The sequence below is a fragment of the Carassius carassius genome, chromosome 10 (assembly GCF_963082965.1).
Source record: "Carassius carassius chromosome 10, fCarCar2.1, whole genome shotgun sequence".
In the NCBI taxonomy this organism is placed as follows: Eukaryota; Metazoa; Chordata; class Actinopteri; order Cypriniformes; family Cyprinidae; genus Carassius; species Carassius carassius.
The window spans coordinates 23,239,485-23,263,360 of record NC_081764.1 but is presented as its reverse complement, the minus strand read 5'-3'; the positions used below and the strand labels follow the sequence as shown (position 1 = coordinate 23,263,360).

Below are 23,876 nucleotides of genomic sequence, written 5' to 3'. Positions count from 1 at the left end.
CATAAGCTACTTAGCCCACCACATTGACATATTTGAGAAATAAATTTAAAAAAATGAACAGGCATAGCTTATCGTTGATAGTGCTGTACAAAAAATTATTGTATTTTTAAATACAATAATTCCACTGTTTCAGTCTGCTTTGATCCTGTAGGTTCACGTGCAAAGGGGCTTCTTTTGGAACTGTTCTGTAGCGAATAAACAGGCTTTTAATAGGCTAACTAACTTAGTATTGTATAAATAAACATTAATTCCCAGCAAACGCAGAACATTCTCTTAACGTTAGTTTTTGGTTTCCGTTTGGTAATTTTTTTTTGGGGGGGAACCAAATACTAACATTAAGGAAACGTTCTTTTTAGGTTATATTTTTTGTAACCATAAAATAACGTTCCAAATAATATTTAATTCTATAAAGTTAAAGTTTAATTCTATAATTTCCATTAAGTTAAAATAACTTATAGAAAACGTTACCTAATGGTTAATTTGTTACTATTATTATTATTATTATTATTATTATTGTTGTTATTATTATTATATTTTTTATTCTTATTTTTGCCAGGGTTGTTATTTTTTTAAATAACCTAAAAATAACTTTTACAGAATGTTCCCTAATGGTTATTTTTAGTTTTTTTTTTTTTTTTTTTGCAACCATAAAATAACGTTCCCAGAATGTTGCAGGGTGGTTATTTTTAAAATAACCTAAAAAATAACTTTTACATAATGTTCCCCAATGGTTATTTTTAGGTTATTTGTTATTTTTATTTTTTTGCAACCATAAAATAACGTTCCTAGAACGTTGCAGGGTGGTTATTTTGTGGTTGTAAAAAAATAACCTAAAAATAACTTATACAGAACGTTCCTTTATGGTTATTCTCATGTTATTTTTATAACCCTATAAAACTATCTTTCCAATTAAAACGTTGCAGATGTTAATTTGTAATGACCTGTTTTTATTACAGTCTATGGTAATGACCTATACAGAGCCCTGATATATATATATATATATATATATATATATATATATATATATATATATATAAATGGTTAGAGGAACATTATAATAACGCTCTGGGAACCCAATAATGTTAGGGGAACATTATAATAACTTTATGAGAAAGTTAGATTAACGGAATTACATTCTGGGAACCAAAAACGTTTTAGGAACCAAAAACCAATGTTCTGGGAACGTTAAGAAAACTTTTCTGGCTAAAAACAAACCATAAAAATAATGTTCTGGGAACCACGTTTCGGGAATGTTATGGGAACCAAAAATTAGCTGAGTTATTGCTAGAACTGTATTATTTCACTGTAATATTTCATTCTCAGTCGAGCTGTTAAGCCTGTTGAATATCAGCATGGACATTACGCTGATATTCAGTATTACAGCACTCTATTCTCATGTGATATTCCTAGCTCTGTACAGTCATTATCAGTCTTTTTTGTAAATAACTCTAATCCTCCAGCTTTGCTGTTTCATGGAACTGATCCATCAGCCCAACTGAAGGTGATTTGTTTGTACAGGTATAGGCTACTGCTTTAATCCAGACTTTCTTATGGGGCAGTGTTTCTCAACGGGGCTTTCGGAGAATACCCGGGGGCGCTGGAAGCATTTTTGAAACGGGGGTCGTGTGGTTAAGGAGAGCTTATACCAAAGATGTATGGTATGAGCTAAAATTCACAAAAGAAAATCTACAGTGGAACATTAAAGAGAACTTTACTTAGGCTATGTATAGCCTACTGTATGTCTTGTTAGCACGGCAGCGCAAGTGCGTGGAGTGCCTGAAAGAGCGTGCTCAGTGACAGAAATACTGATTATAATGGATTCTAGGTGCTTTGACGCAACGTGTCGCGGCGTTCGCGTCCGGTGTATTCCTTTAAAACCAATGATACTAGACTAAACGGTGGTGCAACTGCATTTTACTTAAGAGTTTGCACAGCTTTTGTAGCGCAGCTGCCGAACTTCCCGTCAACACAATATCCAGCATTCAGGAACGATAAAGCACTGAAAAATTCACATAAATGTTTGCTTGTTTGCTGACTTGTTGCTGTTGGTTTGAATGCCAAATTTCATATATATATACATACATACATATATATATATATATATATATATATATATATATATATATATATATATATTATTTATTTATTTATTTATTTTGCTCCTTGGGAAATTAATGATAATAATATTTCAAGTCCAGCCAAATCGGGCTGTTAATATATATATATATATATATATATATATATATATATATATATATATATATATATATATATATATATATATATATATATATATATATATATCAACGTCACCAAAAGCACTGAAAATCGACATGCACTCTTAGAAGAGATTGAACCTTAGAGTTCAAAAAAGAACCTTTAAGTGCAAAAATGAACTTCTAGCTATCAAAAAGGTTCAAAGTTGAACTTAAAGGTTCTATAATGATCCACTGGTTATTTGGCAGTTATTTTAAGCACTTTTGCTGTGGTAAAAGGTTAGAACCTAGCATATTTAAGGTTCTTTCATGAGCCATTTCTATAAGTAATGTAAAGACTAGAAAGAGAACAGTTAGAACAGAATTTGCTTAACTGTTACATTAGTAAATTATTAATTTACACACTCAGTATCATTTACTCTTAATCATTTACTAATTGTGATGTCAGATGCAGTTGTGGCAACATTGTTGATACAATGTGTTTTCTCTGTACTCATGACCACCTCACATATCTCTAAATTGCACAATAATCTTTAGTGCACCATGTTGTTGTAAATTTTTAGAACACAAATTAAAAATCAGAAAAAAACTAAGTTCAGTTTTATGTTCATAAATGAACCAGAAGCTATTCTGTGCTAAATGGAGAGAGTGAAGTGAAATTATTACCCCTAAAAATTTATTTACTTTATGTTCAATATTCTATCTTCATATTTTACAGCTGTACATCCTTTAAATTTTCCCCATACCACATTCAACCTTCAATTCTCAGATAGCCTACTAATTCAGCTCAGAACATGACAAATGACAAAAGCGAATGATTTTAAATGAATTTGGTTGCAAAGCACCTTTTTAGACATGTTTATATTATTGAGGAACACCGTTATGTCATTTTGTATAACACTCCTTCAAATGTGAAGCATATCTATATTAGTTGTGTAAGGTTTTGTCAGCAAGATTATTTTTCTTTCTTTCTTTCTTTCTTTCTTTCTTTCTTTCTTTCGTTCTTTCGTTCTTTCGTTTTTTCTTTCTATCTATCTTTCTTTCTTATTAGTAATTGTTTTTTTTATTATCATCATCATCATCATCATCTTTATTATTACTTTTATTATTACGATATTGTTTCGATTTTGGGAATAAAATCAATCAAACCATATGCATTTAAAGCAGGGCAAAGGTTTCTGGGCTTAATAGCAAGTTGCGTAACGCAACGCAAAGCACTGAATCTGTTACGCGCAAGATCAGAGGTCGCGCGGAAAAACCGTTACAAACATTCAAGGCGCAAACAGCGGCACTGAGTGGAGCAGCACGAATATCTGAGGTAAGACAACAAAACATTTCAAATAAAGTATGACCTTTTAGAAAAGCTATGAAAACAACACCTACCTAATGTCATAACTGTGTGTTACATAATGAATAACTGACGACGTGCCTCAGAATTAAGCACACAAGATGTTAATGTGGCCACAATATTTACCCGTCCAGAGCACTCGTGTTTTGATTATTTTCACCAGCAGAGGGCGCGAGCTACACTGATTGCTTGGTAATGTACTGCTACTTCATTCATGAAGAACTGAACCTGGACGACAGCAGGACGCTATTATCATCAATCCTCAGAAGAGATACCGTTGTCCCTATATAAGGGTAGTATGCCAAATTAAAATAACACTGTTTGTATGTACTTTATAACTGCCTTTCTAACTCTAACTTTATGAATGTAATTTTATGACTCCTGTTGTTTTAACAGATACTGAAATTTACGGAGACACTTTAATGAACCTAACTAAGACTACGAAAGCTTAAATATTCCCCCAAAAATGAAGGATGAAGTTAAATTTATAAGATTACAAGAAAACCTAAATACTGAGATGCCAGCAAGACCACAGACACCACGAGTAAGTTACTATTCTACATGTGTTTAAAAATATGTGGACACCTTACTCATTATTATTTACTATTGTAATTATTTAATGGGATGTACGGAAGACTTTGACATTTTCTTATATTTATGCATTTGGTTGTTATTACAAAGCAACTTTATTGCATTCCCATTTTTAATGGGATGCTCAGTTAGGAGTGATGTCAGGTCAGGTGTCCACATATGTTTAGCCAAACTATATTGTTATCTTTGCAAATCACTGAGCTGTTTTTACCATACTAACATGCACCTTTCTGGAAACTTTTTTGTAGGACTTCCTGTTGATATTCCACCTGGATCAATCTCAAGACAACATATTGCTTGTTTGTAGCAAACAAGAAAAAAATTACTTTAGACCAGAGATTTTTTCTTTGACAGGACAAAGCAAACAAGATCAAAAACAATTCAAGGTCTGTTTGATTAAATGCGTATATACATGGTAATTTCCATGCATTAAGTTTATAATTTTAGAGAATGCTGAGGGTAAAAATGTTTTTCTCTATTTTCAGGTATGCAACAGGTGAACACAAGTTGTTTTCAGCCCTTGTTACCAAATACCAGCTCTTGAGAGAAAAGACTGGCAGAGGATGTGCTTAAAAACAAATTCAAAAAAGAAAGATCACCTTTGATTAATGTTGAAGAAAAAATGACATTTGTTGCAGGTTCAGTAAAGTAAGAAAACAGATCATTTTACCAGGAGTCCATCAAAAATATTGCAACCATTGTAGAGGTAGGTTTGCTAAAAATAATGTGCCACTTCAATACTTACATTTCTATTATCCTGTGAGAATGTTTCATGTATATGTTTATTTATTTATTTTGCAGGATCTATCTGGTCAAGATTTGTATCAAAAGAGGTCAAGGTCAGTTACAGACAGAGTCTGGTGGCATAAACAGAGATCAACGAGCGCTAAAGAAGAGCAGCTGGGGGAGATATTGTTACTGAGCTGGATGAAGAAAAACAAATCTGTGTTGATTTGGCACACAAAGGTAATAAATCACTGATTTGCATGAACAGTAAAGCTAAGAATCACAATGATCAGAAAAATAGTAGCCTATGCCATATTCAATTCAACAAATTTTCTATTAAAGATGTCAGTGGTTGCTGCTGTCCTGCTGTTTCCACTTCTATTAAAGCAGAGTCTGAGATCTCTTTGTGTCATCAGTAAGGTGAGTGTATTTGTATCCATAATATCTAAATCTATAATTTGTTCTTTTTCAACCCCTTCTCTTGGTTATGATTTCTTCTAAACATTTGTTTTTAGAATGGAATTATTCTATGGAGCTATATATATATATATATATATATATATATATATATAATACATTTCACATTAACTACTAAATATTGTTATAGTATAACATTATTTTCTCCTTGTTTAGGAACCAGATACACCCAAGCCTGTGCTGTTTATGAAGGGACATGCCTTGGATGTGGAGTCTCTTTAAGAAATAATGATGGAAGTGGAGGAGGAGGTCTGTGAAGTACATGATGTGAACACTGTCATGATACAAGAAGCGGAAGCAATAATGCAAGTAAACTCTTTATTAAGAGTAGAACAAAACACAGAGAAGTACTGGAGCTCGGGTGGGTTGGTGGTGCAGGGACTCGATGGTCAGCGTGCTGGTGACGACAGGTGACGTTGAATCCAGAGAAGTGAACATCCAGACAAGACGAACACCACGAAGACATCGAACAGGAACTAGAATCAGGAACAGGACTGGAGACGGCACACGACAACACACACTGAAGGACACCAAAACAACAATCTGACAAAGAGAGGAGAGATGCGTTGAGCTTATATGAGTGAGTGAATGAGCAGCAGCTGGTGTTGGGAGTGCGATCAGCTGGCGTGCTGATCAGCATGATCGCTCGGTCACGCCCACTCACACCCAAAACAACAAATACACGAGACAAGAAAAAACCAGTAAATTCATGAACCATGACAAACACAGCTCTACACTTCAACTTCAACACTGAATATGCTTCAAAGTTGAGAGACACCCTGACTTTTACTGAAAACTGTTTAATGTATCATAATGCCAAAACCAATATGCCACCCACAATGGCCAATTATTGTTATTATTATTATTAATAATTATATAATGTATAATAATAATAACAATAATAATGTTATTGCTATCTAGAAAAGGGTTCATAAAGGAACTGATGAGGGTCATTAATGCACCTTTAAGTGAAGGTTCCAATTAGAACCTTTTCAAAAATGAACCTTTAAGGTTCCCCCACAGTTGCAATCTCCAGGAACCTCAAAAGGTTCATTTTTTAACCTTTTCTTCTCTAAGAGTGTAAAGTTTATTTTTAGGGGTAAGAATTTCACTTCACTCTCTCCATTTAGCACAGAATAGCTTCTGGTTCATTTATGAACATACAACTGAACTTAGTTTTTGTGTGATTTTTAATTTGTGTTCTAAAAATTGACAACAACATGGTGCACTAAAGATTATTGTGCAATTTAGAGATATGTGAGGTGGTCATGAGTACAGAGAAAACACATTGTATCAACAATGTTGCCACAACTGCATCTGACATCACAATTAGTAAATGAATAAGAGTAAATGATACTGAGTGTGTAAATTAATAATTTACTAATGTAACGGTTAAGCAAATCATGTTCTAACTGTACTCTAGTCTTTACAGTACATCTTAGAAAAGGTTCATGAAAGAACCTTAAATATGCTAGGTTCTAATATGAACCTTTTACCACAACAAAGGTTCTTAAAATAACTGCCAAATAACCAGTGGATCATCATAGAACCTTTAAGTTCAACTTTGAACCTTTTTGATAGCTAGAAGTTCATTTTTGCACCTAAAGGTTATTTTTTTAACTCTAAAGGTTCAATCTATTCTAAGAGTGTGAAGACGATTAGACTACATTTAATTTAATGGATGCGGTAATGCACCTGGATAATGGGTAGGGGGGCGCTGCCCCATCCCCCAACAAAAAAAAAAAGGTTGAAAACCACTCAAGGCTGATCTCGTCCAATGGTTTGAGAACAATATCACCATCAAACACCGTCACGCGGTTTCAGTGAATGTGATTAATAATTAAATGGGGGCCGGTTTAAGGCTTATGGTTACTTATGGTTCTTAAGCAGATGGAAGGGTATAAATGCTCTTAGTGCGTCTCTCCGTGATTCACTTTCGACAAAGCTCTTGGAAATCAAACATATCTGAAGGACATTTGAATATTATTTATTAATTTTTTAACTCACCAAAAAGAATTTATAACTGCATAAATGTCCGTAGTTAGCGCGCTGCCTTTCCTGAAGCCCATCCACATGAGAGCCCCGATCTCCCCCGGCCGCCAGCGCCGGCACACGCTCCCCGCCAGCGAGTTCCGCTCGCTCAACGCTGAGGACGCCATCAGCGTATTCGAAATAGAGAGAGAGGGTGAGATAAATCATTCTTTTTCATTTTGTGAATCTTCTTGTTCAGTAGTTAGGCTATTTGTAAGTATGAACTACTTATCCAAGAGAAAAACAGTAGACTTATTTTAGTGTTACATGTAAAATTGTATCAAATGTGTTACAATATGAATAAGTAGCCTACTAACCATAGAGAACTATATTATAAAACATTTCTATAAAGCTATTTTCTCATTTTATCTCTCAGCTTTTATATCTGTGTCTGGAGAATGTCCTCTTCACCTGGATGAGGTCCGGCACTTCCTAACCCTCTGTCCTGAGCTTTCTTTGGGCTGGTTTGAACAGGGGAGGCTTGTTGCTTTTATCATTGGATCACTCTGGGACCAGGACCGTCTTACCACTGTAATCTTATCTTCAAATCATCTATTCGTTATTGTCAGAAATGATTGATTAAAAATTGATATTCCTGTTTTATTCAATTTTAACGTGTAAATATGTGTAGTTAGGTTTCTTATAATTGGTGTACATGACTCATTTCAGTTATTCCTTTTAATAGGATGCATTAACCCTTCACAAGCCTCATGGGTCTACTGTCCACATCCATGTGCTGGCAGTCCACCGGACCTTCCGCCAACAGGGAAAAGGATCTATCTTGCTGTGGCGTTACCTGCAGTATCTGCGATGTCTACCATATGTCCGCCGTGCCGTGCTCATGTGTGAGGACTTCCTGGTGCCTTTCTACCAGAAGACTGGCTTTAAGGGGCAAGGTCCTTCTGAAATCTCCGTAGGGTCACTTACCTTCATCGAGATGTATTATCCTATAAGGGGACATGCATTCATGCGCCGTAACAGTGGCTGTTAAGGGATCACTAGTCATGTAGCTCTTTGGACCTTCAAAAGAAGCAGAGGGTGTGATGAAGCAGCTTTTAGTTTTGGTCTAGATATAGATATTTTGTGGTCTAGTGCTGTTTACGTCTACTTTTGTAAGCCTTGGTCAGCATAGCAAAAAATATTAGATACACATTTAAAAAAAAAGGTGTGTGTGTGAGGGTGGGGGGGGGGGGGGGGGTGGACAGAGCAAACTGCATCCCACTCTCTTATCTAAGATGGCTAAATATACCTTTTTTGTTTTTTTGCATCAAAGTCAGGTTATCTAATAGGCTAGGTTTATATTTATTATTGTTTATTTTGTTTTATATTTGGTATGCATTTCTTTAGATTAAATTTTTTAATTAATCGTGCACATTTTTTAATTCATGACAGATCTTGTGTTGTGAGTTTGGGGGTTAAGGCTGGAAAGATAAAATAGTGGTTCAACAGTTAACCGTTCTTCTTTAGGGTAGTTTTTGTGTTCAGTGTCTTGTGGCTGCTTTAGATGTGTGTCTAATCTGGTGAAGCATTAAAATAGCATCAACTGAACACTTTTCCACTGTGATCTCTCATGAAAACAGCCACAAGAGAACATGCAGTGTTGTCTGTTATGTCTGTGAGTGCCAATGTTTAATATACAATCCCATAAACATGAGAAACTTTTAATGTGTTGGTTAGGCATTAGTACAATTTATTAATGTCCAATGTGCAGAGGTATGCTAAACAGAAATCATCAAAAAACACATGAGAGGGTTAAGACAGAAATCCACCACCTATATCTTCACAGTGTTGAATCAAGATTTTGTAAATTTTGTAATTAAAAAGAAATAAAGAATATATTTTTCAGAATGATTGCTCTCTGAACTTTGTGTAAACATCTGTAGCGTTCACAGGGTAATGATTCTGGAATGGCAATTCATTTATTTGTTAAAAGAGGCACAGAGAATTAGTCACATTAAAAAAAAGCTTTTATTAAACAAGCAAAGTGTGAAAGACATCATAAAGACATTCGTTTTACAAAAAAAAAAATAATAACATTTACAAACTTTATTTGTATAATTATTACTTAAAGCACAACTTATTTGGTGCACCTCCAATCGTATTTGTACACCTTCAACACATTTAAATTTGACAAAAATATTCCAGATTGTCAGATTCAAGAGAACTCCTATAGTCTATTAAGGCACAAGTGCTGTTCTCAGTAAACTATTGTGCACTGAATATCAATTAGAACGACAGCTGAATTTACTTTGATACTAAAATAAAAGGAGACCACAAATCCATAAGTGAATACACATGATTTCATGCATGTAATGTACCTATTAACATTAATAGCTGGTTGTAAACAAACTCTTCTGTTGAGTGCAAAACAGGATCTCTATTCTGAGCACAAAAAAAGTGATAGATAAAAACAATTAAATATTTAAATGACTTATGAAACATATGAAATGCACCGAGAAGTGAAATGATTAACAGAGCCTACTATTCAGGAAATTACTGCCACATCTATTTGATCTCATTTTTAGTTGTCTGAGGAAACATGCTTGTAATACAGAAAAAGAAGTATGGGGAGCTACACGAGTGTGTTCATTAATGTGGAACTAGATTTTACAAGCCTAGCCAGAGGTTTGTAGTGGTCTATAGAAGTACAAAATGTGACCTAAGAATAAAGTATTCTTTTGATCGTCACTGAAGTTTAAACAAACAAACAAACAAAAAAAAAAACAAAAAAAACAATTCATAGCCAGTTCAGTGAAATGACTCTAAAAGATTTGTATTTTATAAGAACCTTATGTAGTTCACTGAAATGTTGTTTGGACAAATACAAAAAAGCTGAATTAACAGGAAATTAATCTTTATGTGAATGGTACTTTATATTTCAAAGATTGTTAGTGTGAAGTTAACAGAAAAAATTTAACAAGCATGTATTTAAAAGTGTAAGCATATATGACAGTATAAAGCTCATTGTTTAAACAAATCATAATTCTGGAAGGACATGTGATGTTAGACATTTTAAGCTGAACACATCATAGTTTACCTGCACATTATTCAGAAATGTTTTAGAACTGATTTTGGAATAAATTGACTATTGTACATTCTACTGGTTACAGAGATGCTAAATCTCAAATCTAGTCTGTGATTTGCTGTTTTACTGAATGTTGATGTTTTACTCAGTCCATTGCAGTCCTTAGAAAATTCTTTAGTCTACAAAAAAAAAAGTTAGTGTACCACATGATCAATGTCATAGCGTTCACAGAACTTGCTGGTAAAAGGCAAGCAGGTAAGATGTTCTAGCCAATGCCAGTTTATAGGGTAAATGTAGAACCAGACAATAAGTGAAGACATCAACCCCACATAGACAAGCAGTGAGAGCAAAATAAGAGCTCGTTTGCGGTACTTGTCTAAGGTGCCATACGTGACATATGGAAGAAATGTAAAGGACAGGAGAAGACCACTGAGGAACCCAAAGATGTGAGCAATGTTGTCAATCCAGGGCAGAAGACCACAGAAGAAAAGGAAAAGAACAATGCCTAAAAGCTTCAGGAATGCCTTCCGTGGATTTTCCAACATCTGCCAGGCCTGGAACAGCTCCACAAACAGACAGGCTAACAAACCGAACTGAGACCCTGCTGGACCAACCTATAGTATAAGAAAAAGATTGTCATGTCAGTATCACAAATGGTTAAAGCACATTCCTTCAAGACACTTAATGCTAGGGATGCTGTAATCATTTGATAATTTCAATTGGGCACAATTTTAATGAATAGTTAAATCTTTCTCCATTTCTGCCACCTACTGTATTGAGTTTTGGTTCCTTGCCACTGTCACCTTTGGCTTGCTTAGTTGGGGATGCTAAATTTCTGGCAATATTGTTGGCTTGACTGATTGCACAGACACTATTGGATGATGACATCACTGAATCATCAATAAACTAAATGAAAAAAATTAGTTTGTTATTGTCCTCTTGCATTATTGACTAACTATTTTACTTTTTGACACTGTAAAGCTGCTTTGACGCAATCCCTATTTTATTAATGGCTATAAAAATAAAAAATAATTTAAATAATTTAACCAAAATTGAAAATGTATCCTCCTTAGCATGTCACCCCAAACCTCTATGATTTCAGCTAAAATGCTTAGTGGAATATCCAGGTTATTTTATGGCTTCTAAAACCATAAATAGTTTTGTTTGAGGAAAAGTCTAAAATTGAAGTCAATATTCACTGAAAATCTTCCCTTCAACATATGTTCACTTCTTTGTTTGTATACATTTGAAAGCTTAGTGTACTCAACACCATATTAAATAACATTTACAACAAAACATGCATAAGTGTGAAAAATTGCAATATTTCATGGGTCTACTGTAATATTCATATTGCAAACAAATTATAAACACAAAAGAAAGAGGTATGGGCATCCCTTATTCATGCAAGATCATATAATCTTAGAAAACTTGTGTGCAAACTGCACAAGTCTTATGATTGTAATATGATTGTGCAAGATATCAGAAAGGTAGGATGACACTAACCAATTTAATGATGACCAAAAAGAAAGAAAGGGCTTGACTGGTCAGAAGCCCTTTAGTCAGGCCAATGGTTGAGCAAGGTGAACAGCATTATGTAGGATTTAAAGATTGCCTCTTCTTTGTTTAATTCCCTCCGCAGCTACTGTTGGGTTTTTCAGTATGACTCAAGTACCCCTTTGGGTAGAGCAGGGTGAAAAGAATTATGATCAGCAACCCAGCAGACTCCCTCTGTTTGCTATATGTCTTACCCTTTGGATGGCCTTAAGGGTTGATGAAAGAACAGCAGTATAGATTCCCTCTACTTAGTTTACCACCCTTGGCAACTATTGAGTCTTGAATTAGGGATATCGCCCCACTTTGGATGGGTGCTCTACTTTGGCCTTGGTTCAATAATGCTAATAAGTAGTGGAAGTTCACCTGCGAAGAAGTCGCTCCATGTTATTTGTTCCATACTATGGACTAGTGCTTAAAGAAAAAGATGAAGCTCTAGCTATAGCAGATCTTTGGTAGAGTGCATGGTACACAAAGCATGGTATGAACTGCTCTCCCCCAGTTACTTCTGGGTCTTTAAGTATAGGCCTCAGCCCCCCTGCAGCTCTCTTGGGGTTTAGAGCCTGGGTGATGAGAGTTACTGGGTAAACAGCATTATGTCCTGCTGTCCTTTGCCTCAATTTCTTGTATAAAAGGAAAGGATGTATCAACCCCCATAAAAAAAAAAAAAAACATTGGGTTCCAACCAACATTAAACAGATGGTGACACAATGTTAATATTTGGTTAAATTATCTCTTTAAAGACCAGTGTTTAGATGATTAAGGTGACTTCCTGTTATGCTGGAACATAGCTTCAGTCTCTGATGTCATCTCGCAAACTGAAAGATGTGTTTTGTACACATTTTTAATGGGCATTAATTACGCCTTGTTATTATGCAAAAGGGAAGAGAAACAAAGGGCTGAGTGTCAGGCAGGTGCATAAACAGTGATCCAGATGGATAATGGTATAAATCTGAAAGCAGAATTGCAATTATTATTATTATTATTATTTTTGTAATGTCAATACATGCCACTACAGGGTCAAATATGAATCTACTTAGCCATTTACAGCTATCAGTTGATGCAACCACTCTTTATGATGAGAATAATGCTAAAATATTAATCCGCTACAAATTGTGACATACTGTCTCAGTATTGGACCACTTATCTTAAAAAAATTATATAGGCATTTCTTTTAACTTCAATTTAATTTATTTAGATATATTTGTTGGCTGCACTTCCGAATCTCCCGTTCCACCACATCCCAAAGCAACACTATTGGATTGAGATCTGGTGACTGTGGAGGCCATTTGAGCAAAGTAAACTCATTGTCATGTTCAAGAGACCAGTCTGAGATGATTTGAGTTTTGTGACATGGTGCATTATCCTGATGGATATAGCCATCAGAAGATGAGTACAGTGTAGTCATAAAGGGATGGACATGGTCAGCAACAATACTCAGGTGGGCTGTGGCGTTTAAATAATACTCAATTGATACTAAGGGGCCCAAAGTGTGCCAAGAAAATATCCCCCACACCATTACACCACCACCTCCAGGCTGAACTATTGAGACAAGACAGGATGGATCCATGCTTTCATGTTCTTTATGCCAAATTCTGACCCCATCATCTGAATGTCTCAGCAGAAATCAAGACTCATCAGACCAGGCATTCAATAGTTCACGCTTACATATAATTAGCTGAGGTATGGTATGCGTATTTGGCGTGCTGTCCGGGGAAGGGCTCCGAGCTCGGGAATGGCCCGAACCTAGAGTACCCCCCCTTCCCCGTCTATTTATAAAGTGAACTCAAAGTGAGGAGATGGGGTGGAGGAGGGATGCTGATAAACCGTCAATGGATAGAGGTAAGTCAGCGATATTTATACTATGGGATTGATTACTTGATTATGGTCCACCTGTGTCGATTAGGCTAAGTATCTGACGTGCTCCTCCCGAATCTTGTTAATAAAAACATAATTTCACTAGTTCACGCTTACATATAATTAGCTGAGGTATGGTATGCGTATTTGGCGTGCTGTCCGAGGAAGGGCTCCGAGCTCGGGAATGGCCCGAACCTAGAGTAGCCACCAAAAAGCAAATGTACAAGAGGAGAGCCGCAAGTTTAAAGAACGCCCCCCCCAAAATAGCATAGAGTACTAGCGGGGGCTGATATTGATTTTCTGAGAAGTCGTCTCGTTGGCAGGCCGGAAAGGCCTACGTACTCCGGTGGGACCGACTTAGGCGTTGGAAAAGTAGGCCCTACCAGCTGCAGGTAGTGAACTACGTGGTTGTTGGCGCCCAGTCGGTAGGGCTCGAGCCGATGCTCAACGGGAGCTTGTGGCGTTGGAACGGTGAGCCCTACCGGCCGATGAGGAGGAGCAGCGTGGTTGTGGTGCCCGACCGGGAGGACCCGAGTTGCCCGACAGGATATTGAGACTCAGGATGACGGACGTCTGGGTCCTCTCAGTTTGGCAGATAAAAGCTTTGGGCTGGCTGACAAGGAGGACTCTGGTGACATCCGAAGGGAGATCCCGACTCACGGCATCAGATGGATGAGACTTGCTTGCGGCCGGCAAGCATAGACCCGAACGGGAGAACTCTCCGCAGACGTCTGAAGGGAGCGCACGCATCAGACGGGTAAGCCTCGCCGGACGGGGAGAGTGGAAAGGAAAACCCGACTGGGAGGACTCTCGTGGCATCCGATGGGGCATTAAACTCAGAACATCGAATGGGTAAGCCTCGCCAGGTGGGGTTAAATGATGTGAGGATAGCTGAGAGGTTTTTTTTTTTTTGCAGGATTTGAAGAGAGGTCGAGACTCGTAGCATCAGATGGTTAAGCCTCGCCTACCGTCAATTGGAAAGGTAAGTTGCGTGGCCGAGAGACTCTTACCGACGTCCGAAGGGAGCACACGCATCGAACGGGTTAAGTCTCGCCGACCGTAGAGTGGAAAGGTAAAGGTTGTCTGTCCAGGAGGCTCTCGCCCGCGTCCGAAGGGAGCACACGCATCGAACGGGTAAGCCTTGCTGACCATAGAAAAGGAAAAGGTAAGGTTGTCTAACCGGGAGGCTCTTGCCGGCATCCGAAGGGAGCACACGCATCGAACGGGTAAGCCTCTCTGGATGTGAGACAGAAAAGGTAACATTAAGTGGCCAGGAGGCTCTCACCAGCATCCAACGGGGACTTCCTGTTCCCGGAAACAACTGGGTAAGCCTCGCAGTCCGTAGGATGGAAAAGGTAAGTTTGTGTGGTCATGAGGCTCTCGTCGACGTCTTATGGGAGTTTGCTACTCACGGCATGAGACGGGTAAGCCTCGACGACCGTAGGAAGGAAGGAGGGTTTATTGTATGTTTGGTACTTGCGGCATCGGACTGCTTGCTTATTGGGTTTTGCGACATAGACCACGTGGAATGGTAGTGGTTGTCTGGCCAGGAGGCTCTCGCCAGCATCCGATGGGAGCACTCGCATCAAATGGGTAAGCCTCGCTGGCCAAACGATGGAAAAGGTCAGGTTGTCTAGCCGGGAGGCTCTGACCGACGTCCGATAGGAGCTTTGCTCCAGGAATCGAACGAGTAAACCTCTCTGGCTGAAGGACGGAAAAGGTTGGCTAGCCAGGAGGCTCTTACCTTCGTCCGACAGGAGCTTAGCTCCCGGCATCGAACGGTTAAGCCTCGCTGTTCAAAAGACGGAAAAGGTAAGGTTGTCTAGCCGGGAGGCTCACACCTACGTCCAATGGGAGCCCCGACTCCATGCATTGGATGGGTAAACCTCTCCGTACGTAAGACAGAATGGAAAAAAAGGTAGCCGGGGGCTTTCACCTACGTCCGAAGGGAGTGTGAGCTCCTGGCAACGAACGGTTAAGCCTTGCTGGCCGCAAAATGGAAAAGGTGAGGTTGTCTAGCCGGGAGGCTCTCGTCAGCATCCGATGGGAGCTCGAGCTCCTGGCATCGAAGAGAGAAGCCTCACCGGCCATAGGATAGAAAAGGTAAGGTTATCTGGCCGGGAGGCTATGGCCGGCATCCGGTGTTTTTTTTATTTTTTTTTTATATTTATTTATTTTTAAAATTTGCGATTGGGTAGTCTCTCCGGCCATCAGAGGGAAAATTTAGATTGTTTTATCTGCGAAGCACCCGTTGGTGTTCATGTATTCGTTGGTGTTCAATAGATAAGTGTTGCTGACTGAAATAATTATTTTTTCAGTGCCTGACAGGGAGTTCAATACTAAGGATGATTTGGTTGTCTACGAGGGTAGACGCTGTGAGGCTTACTTGAATAATTGTTTAGCAAATCCAATGGGCTGCTTCCCATAACGAGTCAGAAAAATCTTGGTGCAGTCATTGTATTCGAAATTAAGCATGCAAAAATAAATTGGATTTCCTGTGCCAGTGTACCCCGAATAGGTGCCATGAATCAGCGATGTGGTTATTGTCAAATCGTCATATTGTCAGCACGTGAGATAGATGGTACATATCGACGATGTAATCGTGCATGGGTGGAGTAAGAGAAAGATTCTTTATTCTTGTCTGAGCTTACTATTTGCCATTTTAACCATGCAGGTGCACGAAAAAGAGCCTATGGAATCACCAATAATCGAAAAAAAATACTTTCGGACGTACTGATAAACTGGCATTAAATATAAAATACTATATTCAAAACAGCTAGTTCATGTAGTCGGCACTACTGTTATCTCGCTTGTCCTGTGACAAATTTTATTTATTTTTTATTTTTTTGCATCTGCGCATGGAAGTTATATTTGTGGATGGAGACTTCTTCGCCGCCTACAGGCTCACATCATCCTTTGAGAGCTCGGGCGAGCGTGAAATGCAGTGCTAAGATGGGATAACGAAGCGGTTTGATAGCCGAATTATGGTAGGCCGCCTAATAATGATAATAAAAAACGTAGATTGGAGAATGAGCCAAATATCGTCTTGGCTATCGTCGATACATGATGTTATCACCGCAACCTAGGATGCATGGCATACCTTTTAAGTGGAGGTGATCTCGATTTTTATTTTATTTATTTTTTTTGAGCAGACACTGCTGCGGCAGTGGGGAGATACGGGAAAGGCTCCTGCGGGAGCAGACACTGCTGCGGTAGTGAGGAGATATGAGAAAGGCTCCTGCGGGAGCAGACACTGCTGCGGCAGTGAGGAGATACGGGAAAGGCTCCTGCGGGAGCAGACACTGCTGCGGCAGTGAGGAGATACGGGAAAGGCTCCTGCGGGAGCATACACTGCTGCGGCAGTGAGGAGATACGGGAAAGGCTCCTGCGGGAGCAGACACTGCTGTGGCAGTGGGGAGATACGGGAAAGGCTCCTGTGGGAGCATACACTGCTGCGGCAGTGGGGAAATACGGGAAAGGCTCCTGCGGGAGCAGACACTGCTGCGGCAGTGAGGAGATACAGGAAAGGCTCCTGCGGGAGCAGACACTGCTGCGATAATGAAAGTGAAACGATAATAAACTGGGGCTGTTGACGATGCTTGCAAGCAAATGGGTTAATAGCAGTTATGTTCTATTCGCTTCCAAGTGGTTTCTAAAGATATTTACTTGCCCGTCTTTCGTATTACGGTCCTAAAAAGTCAACAGAAATTTTACTCACACTTGCTATCCTGCGTCAAAACACGAGGGCAGTTGCGTTTTAGATGAATTTTGCGTGATCACGCCAGTGAATGGTGAAATAGGTCCCTAAATAAGTTGGTCCTGCCAGAATACTTGTATGGAAAGTAAAATTTAAAATTAAATTTATGCATTTAGCAGACGCTTTTATCCAAAGCGACTTACAGTGCATTCAGGCTATCGATTTTTTTTTACCTATCATGGAACTTATGTCTGTCTCATTTCAGTGAGGTTTAAACGTGCGCGGTAAGGCGAATGTAATGTCTTGGACATTTCAGTTTGGATGAAGACTCTGGAAATAATGCCTTGGCTTTCTGGTTAAAAGTGGCATCGTCATCCGACGGAACTACGTTTGTGTCTGTCTTCCAAATCTATGCGCGCTCCACACTCCAGATCAGCAGGTGGCGGTAATGCACCTTTACGCTGGTTTGCCAAAACCACCATAAAACACTAGTAGAAGAAGAATTAGATGGAACTGCGTCATGATGTCGTTTAACAAACTTTAGCCGCGAACCTGCTTTTAGCGTCTCCGCCTGAAAATGTATTGGTTTACGTCACGCAGCCTGCGCCGCTAGAGGAAGCAGCCTCAAACTGCGCCTCGGCCGGAAAAGCCGCGGTGAGAGGCTGAGCCGCGGCGGGAAGTGAGAGAGGCTTGCTGCGGTGAGATCTGGGGTGCGGCCCAGGCTGGTTGAATACCTGCTGCTGCAATCCAGCGCTCGAGGAGAGCTCGGTCTCGGGCGGCACGATCGTTGTGTCAAGGGAGGCGAGCTCAGAGCTTGCACGGTCTATTGGCCATGACGTGTGGCTTGGCGAGAAGAGCAGCTGTCGCGATGACGCTTAATGGTGCTCAATGGCTGTGTTTGGCTGGGTAGGAATGACCGCGGGTCCGGCAAAAGCAGCAGATCTGAAAAATCCCCGCTATGGCTCTCTTCGTTGGTAGGAAAATTGGGTCTGTGATAAGGTGACAGACGAAGCGAACCAGCATGCTGATATACCGTCAATGGATAGAGGTAAGTAAGCGATATTTATACTATGGGATTGATTACTTGATTATGGTCCACCTGTGTCGATTAGGCTAAGTATCTGACGCGCTCCTCCCGAATCTTGTTAATAAAAACATCATATGTTTTTCCAATCTTCTATTGTCCAATTTTGGTTAGCCTGTGCGAAATTTAGCCTCCATTTCCTGTTCTTAGCTGACAGGATCGGCACTTGGTGTGGTCATCTGCTGCTGTAGCCCATCTGCTTCAGGTAGGGCTGCTCCGATCACGATCGGCCGGTCGTTATGCGCATCTCGTCAGTAAAGCCGGTTCTCTAATCAGCGGTAAATACCATCAGGTGCGTGGTTTCACAGAGCAGCTGTTACTACACAGAGCCATTGTTAACTGAGAAGCTGCGCAAATCCACGTTCATTTTCAGCATTTATTTGCGCATCTTCTCAGTTAACAACGGCTCTGTGTAGTAACAGCTGCTCTATGTGAAATCACACACCTGATGGAATTTACCACTGATTAGAGAACCGGCTTTACTGACGAGATGCGCATTAATGATAGGCCGATCGTGATCGGAGCAGCCCTAGCTTCAGGGTTCGACGTGTTGTGAGTTCAGAGATGGTATTCTGCATACCTTGGTTATAACAAGTGGTTGTTTGAGTTACTGTTGCCTTTCTATCATCTCTAACCAGTCTGCCCATTCTCCTCTGATCTCTGACATCAACAAGGCATTTTTGTCCACACAAAAATGGATATTTTCTCTTTTTCTGACCATTCTCTGTAAACCCTAGAGATGGTTGTGTGTGAAAATCCCAGTAGATCAGATCAGTTTTTGAAATACTCAGTCCAGCCTGTCTGGCACCAACGACCATTCCATGTTCAAAGTCACTTAAATCCCCTTTCTTCCCCATTCTGATGCTTGGTTTGAACTTCAGCAAGTCGTCTTCACCACATCAAAATGCCTACATGCATTGAGTTGCTGCCATGTGATTGGCTGATTAGCAATTTGTGTAACCAAGCAATTGAACAGGTGTACCAAATAAAGTGGCCGGTGAGTATATATACAGTACAGACTAAAAGTTTGGACACACCTTCTCATGACTATGAAAATTGTAGATTCACACTGAAGGCATCAAAACTATGAATTAACACATGTGGAATTATATATGGAATTATATACATAACAAAAAAGTGAGAAACAACTGAAAATATGTCATATTCTAGGTTCTTCAAAGTAGCCACCTTTTGCTTTGATTACTGCTTTGCACACTCTTGGCATTCTCTTGATGAGCTTCAAGAAGTAGTCACCTGAAATGGTCTTCCAACAGTCTTGAAGTAGTTCCCTGAGAGATGCTTAGCACTTGTTGGCCCTTCTGCCTTCAGTCTGTGGTCCAGCTCACCCCTAAACCATCTCGATTGGGTTCAGGTCTGGTGACTGTGGAGGCCAGGTCATCTGGCGCAGCACCCCATCACTCTCCTTCTTGGTCAAATAGCCCTTGAAGCCTTCAGTGTGACTCTACAATTTTCATAGTCATGAAAATAAAGAAAACTCTTTGAATGAGAAGGTGTGTCCAAACTTTTGGTCTGTACTGTGTATATATATATATATGTATATATATATATATATATATATATATATATATATATAGTGAAAGCATGTCACTAATTAATACGTAGGACTCCAGTGGTTTCAGCTTTCTAATTGCTTGGATTTGATCATAGAGTTACCTAAGCTTGTACCTATTATATTTACCAAATAATTTAATCAAAGCACATATCAAATAATTCCTGATATGTCCCATAGCTAAAAATGTGGTCTATAGCCAACTCTTAGAAAGCTCAATAACATTTATATAATAATTGTTCTTATTCTATTCCATGTTTACAAGTATGGATTATCAGAACTGGCAAATAGCAGTGGTGAAAATCCAATGCAGAGGCCACTTGTGACCTGATTAGAATGACGTCAGGGCTGAAAAGGGTTGCTTGGGCAGATGGCTAATCTGAGATATCTTACCTTTCTGCAAGGCCAGGAGAAGAGGAGTGAGACAGGAATGCTCTCTCTCTTTCTCTCTCTCCCTCACACACACACACACACACACACACACACGTACATATACAGAAATGCCACACCTTCCACAGTTCTCACGCTCACACACCAACGGCAGGATTCCATGTCCCTGTCACACTTTAGGGAGGAGCTCAGTCACAGTATCAGACAGGAGTGTGAGTAAGGTCAATAAGATTACACTACATGTGAGAGCTGATCCAACCCTTTTAAGAGTAACCTTCTTTGCCTACATGTTTCTGCCATATGTACATTAACTGACAGTCACCACAAGCTACTACTAAATATATTGTAGAAACGTAATTTTCTGTAAAGTTGCATTGCAACGATTTGTATTATGAAAAACACTATCAAATAAACTTAAATTGAACTGAAAATGTAATTAAATTACTACTTTTAGCAACTTCGGGTTTGTACGGTGAAAATGTGTTATACTGGAGTGTTCAAACAGATTAGATGTAGGCACTTCTCTAAAGTAAAGTATTGAGCAGAATAGGTGTAGACAGGACAGCTCCACCACAACAAATCAATAAAGGTGACATTCTATTCTTTTGAGTCAGAAGACTAAAAAGAGCATTTATGTAGATGTGTAATGTTTAGTTTTAGTTTTTTTTTTTTTACAGCACTTTTTATCAAACAAGCTAAGCATTCAAACTACATTAATTATACTAAATAAGTTATTTAGTAAAAAAAATATATTGTTGTGATGTTATTTTATCTAGTATGGCAATTACTACAGTGATTTACAAATCATTACTAATATTTGTCAGAACAGGCTTGAAATTTCAAAGGGAACAAAGAAGTTATATCAAGAAAGGGAAAATTAATCAGTATGTTGAAAGATACCGTGCAACTAACCGAAATGGGTAATCAGATAATGAGGAAAAAAAGGGAGACAGATAAACTCAGCTGAAGTATCCAGTTCACTCACCACTGGAAAGAGTTGAGTGCATTGTATTTTGGGATAGAGCATTACACCGTACTTGCATACTATACTGCAAATGCTGTAGGACATCCAGGAATTCCATGATTCAAAATTTACTATGCACTATGTAAAGTGTAAAATGATGTCTATATACTGTAGAAATGTATAGTATATGATATTCTGCACAAATAATTATCTTGCTAAAGGTAATTGTTGCAGTGACCTCACTTCCTCTATGAGCTTTTTTTTTTCTGCAAGCTCAGCAGTGCTTTTTAGTATGTCATAAACATAACTAATCCATCCCTAACAAGAGAAGTGCATTCCAACTTTCCGTCAGCACATAAGAATGGAGATAAGAGCCTGGATTAGCCAAGGGCTAATAAGCAGATAACACACGCCGATCACCAGATCTACATGACACAGATACAGGTAAAGAACATGCAGTGCCAGAGCGGAAGGTGACAAACTTAGTATATTGGACATGTTCAGTATGTCTTGGTAAGTGTGGGGTAAATAGACAGAAAACTGTCAAACACAGTGCTAAAACTCAATATGTAACCATAAGTTCTTCTAGTATCAGTACTATAAAATGCATAACTATATCACTATTATGATGTTAGGTAAACATCACCATGAATCCCCAAACTCTGGGCCATCCTCACTTTGATGTAGATGGATCTTAAGAGTGATTTAGGCAGTTTGTTGTTAACTGCCTTGCACACAAATGTGTCAGGAGACACAGTATAACAGTCCCTTTAATAAGTCTTAATGAATCTGTAAAATCAAAAAGTAGGGACTGAGCTAGGACTGGACGATTCTGGCCTAAAATCAAAACCTCGATAAATTGAACATTTTGCCTCGATTACGATTATTGAACGATTATTTTGTTTCTGTTTTTTTTTTTTTGCCCTCATAGTTAACTGACAAGGTTTGTACTGTAAATATGATTGACTATCAGCAGTTATTTTATCTATGTTCGTAACATTTCTTACTAGGCTTGGGTATCGTTTGAATTTTATCGATTCCGATTCTTATCGATTCCTAGCTTCGATTCCAATAAGATAAAAAATCCAATATAAAAAAAATTAAGTCAAACATTTCGATGTCAAACATTTTTACAAAGCATTCTGTTGCAGCTGAATAACATGAGCAAAAATCAGCAGCCTACAAAACACTGCAAGAGGAATTTTGCCTGTGATTAAAAAAATACCATAGCAAAAACAACTAGATTAATATAAATTTCAAATATTAAAGTGTTAAAGACAAGTAATAAGATTAGGTAATAAGAAAGGAACAAACAAATCAATTAGCAATATCATAAATAAATACAACTAAACAAAATTTCAGGTACAGAAACTGTAATTAAAACTTTAAAAACACTGCATAGTTTTCTTTTTATAAATAAAATAAAGATTAATCAAGTAAAGTTATTAAATATATTCAGTCAAGATCAGTGAATGGTTTTCTTTTGTTCGATTAACATTAATGACAGACAGCGCGTTTATTAGGCTGTTGTCTCTTTAAGTAAAAATACTGTAACGTTACATGTGTGTTTTCTTTCTCATCTGTTTATGTTCACGCAAAACGGCTGGACAAAAACGGCTGCGTTTATGATGATATACTGATGTAGTTTTCTGTATCGTAGTTTCGACTCGGAACAACCTTTTCTACAGTTAAAATACACAGAACAGTCCGAGGACGGACACAAACCGGGAACCCGCGGCGGGAGCGCCGACCGCTGCTATTTATGCACGCGCTTGTGCTTCACGTGCGCTGCACACAAACATGCTATAATAAGTTTTGAGATTCTAAGCTACTTTAGTGATAAATCACAGGACAGCACTGACAACTAGTTTCTGTGTTCCTCTGTGTGCGCGATCTTCATAGCTCCTGTTTATATGAGTGTTCGTGCCACAATGCAGCTGCGCGAACATGGTAGCTCCATATAAGAATACACATCCGTTCATCTAACCGCTTGAATGTCCAAACCATAAAACAAATACAATTGACAAAGTTTGGTGAAGACGCAAGGCTCACCGCTCACACCACTTTACTTTTATGCCACTGACCGGAGAGCAGAGTCATGTGGCTACACACGCGCTAGGATGCTTTTAAGGGGGAAGTGTACAGGATTAAAAAAACGAAATAACCGAAATGGGAAAATTACGTCGGTTAGAGGTTATGAATTTCGGTTTTGATTATTTTTCGATTAATCGTCCAGCCCTAGACTGAGCCTCATAATGCAAACTACATTATCACCAATGTTGGTGGCAGCAGAAGATATAGAGTGGGTTTTCCTCTTTCTGGTAATTTTTTAGTAAAAACTGAATTGAC

At 38.7% G+C, this 23,876-nt stretch overlaps 2 protein-coding genes and 1 long non-coding RNA gene across 7 annotated transcripts in view; 2 read left to right on the top strand and 1 right to left on the bottom strand.

Annotated features, from left to right (window-relative positions):
* Nucleotides 1–3,485: 3,485 nt before the first annotated feature.
* Nucleotides 3,486–5,622, top strand: LOC132151334 (uncharacterized). Of its 3 annotated transcripts, XR_009436387.1 has the most exons (5): nt 3,486–3,534; nt 4,404–4,454; nt 4,641–5,121; nt 5,224–5,301; nt 5,515–5,622. It is a non-coding gene; the product is annotated as an uncharacterized LOC132151334 (long non-coding RNA). The 3 variants fall into 3 exon arrangements; XR_009436386.1 differs by having other exon boundaries at nt 5,224–5,620; XR_009436385.1 differs by having other exon boundaries at nt 4,641–5,621.
* A 1,659-nt stretch (nt 5,623–7,281) lies between these two features.
* On the top strand, nt 7,282–8,643 carry aanat1 (arylalkylamine N-acetyltransferase 1). Its single transcript, XM_059560556.1, has 3 exons — nt 7,282–7,543; nt 7,766–7,920; nt 8,075–8,643. Exons 1-3 carry the CDS (start codon nt 7,390–7,392, stop codon nt 8,378–8,380), a joined length of 615 nt encoding a protein of 204 aa, XP_059416539.1. The 5' UTR covers nt 7,282–7,389; the 3' UTR covers nt 8,381–8,643.
* A 1,658-nt stretch (nt 8,644–10,301) lies between these two features.
* LOC132151969 (inactive rhomboid protein 2-like) overlaps nt 10,302–23,876 on the bottom strand; it is a 62,842-nt gene continuing 49,267 nt past the window's right edge. For all 3 annotated transcript variants that reach the window (XM_059560554.1, XM_059560553.1, XM_059560555.1), the window contains one exon: nt 10,302–11,028. In XM_059560554.1, coding sequence (XP_059416537.1) covers nt 10,609–11,028 — 420 coding nt within the window. In that variant the 3' untranslated portion in view covers nt 10,302–10,608. The remainder of the gene's footprint in view (nt 11,029–23,876) is intronic.

Bases quoted from the DNA above. Each gene is read 5' to 3' on its own strand.
- aanat1 (XM_059560556.1), top strand. From the start codon at position 7,390: ATGTCCGTAGTTAGCGCGCTGCCTTTCCTGAAGCCCATCCACATGAGA. The intron at 7,544-7,765 runs GTGAGATAAATC...TTTATCTCTCAG, and splicing joins ATTCGAAATAGAGAGAGAGG to CTTTTATATCTGTGTCTGGA. The intron at 7,921-8,074 runs GTAATCTTATCT...TCCTTTTAATAG, and splicing joins ACCAGGACCGTCTTACCACT to GATGCATTAACCCTTCACAA.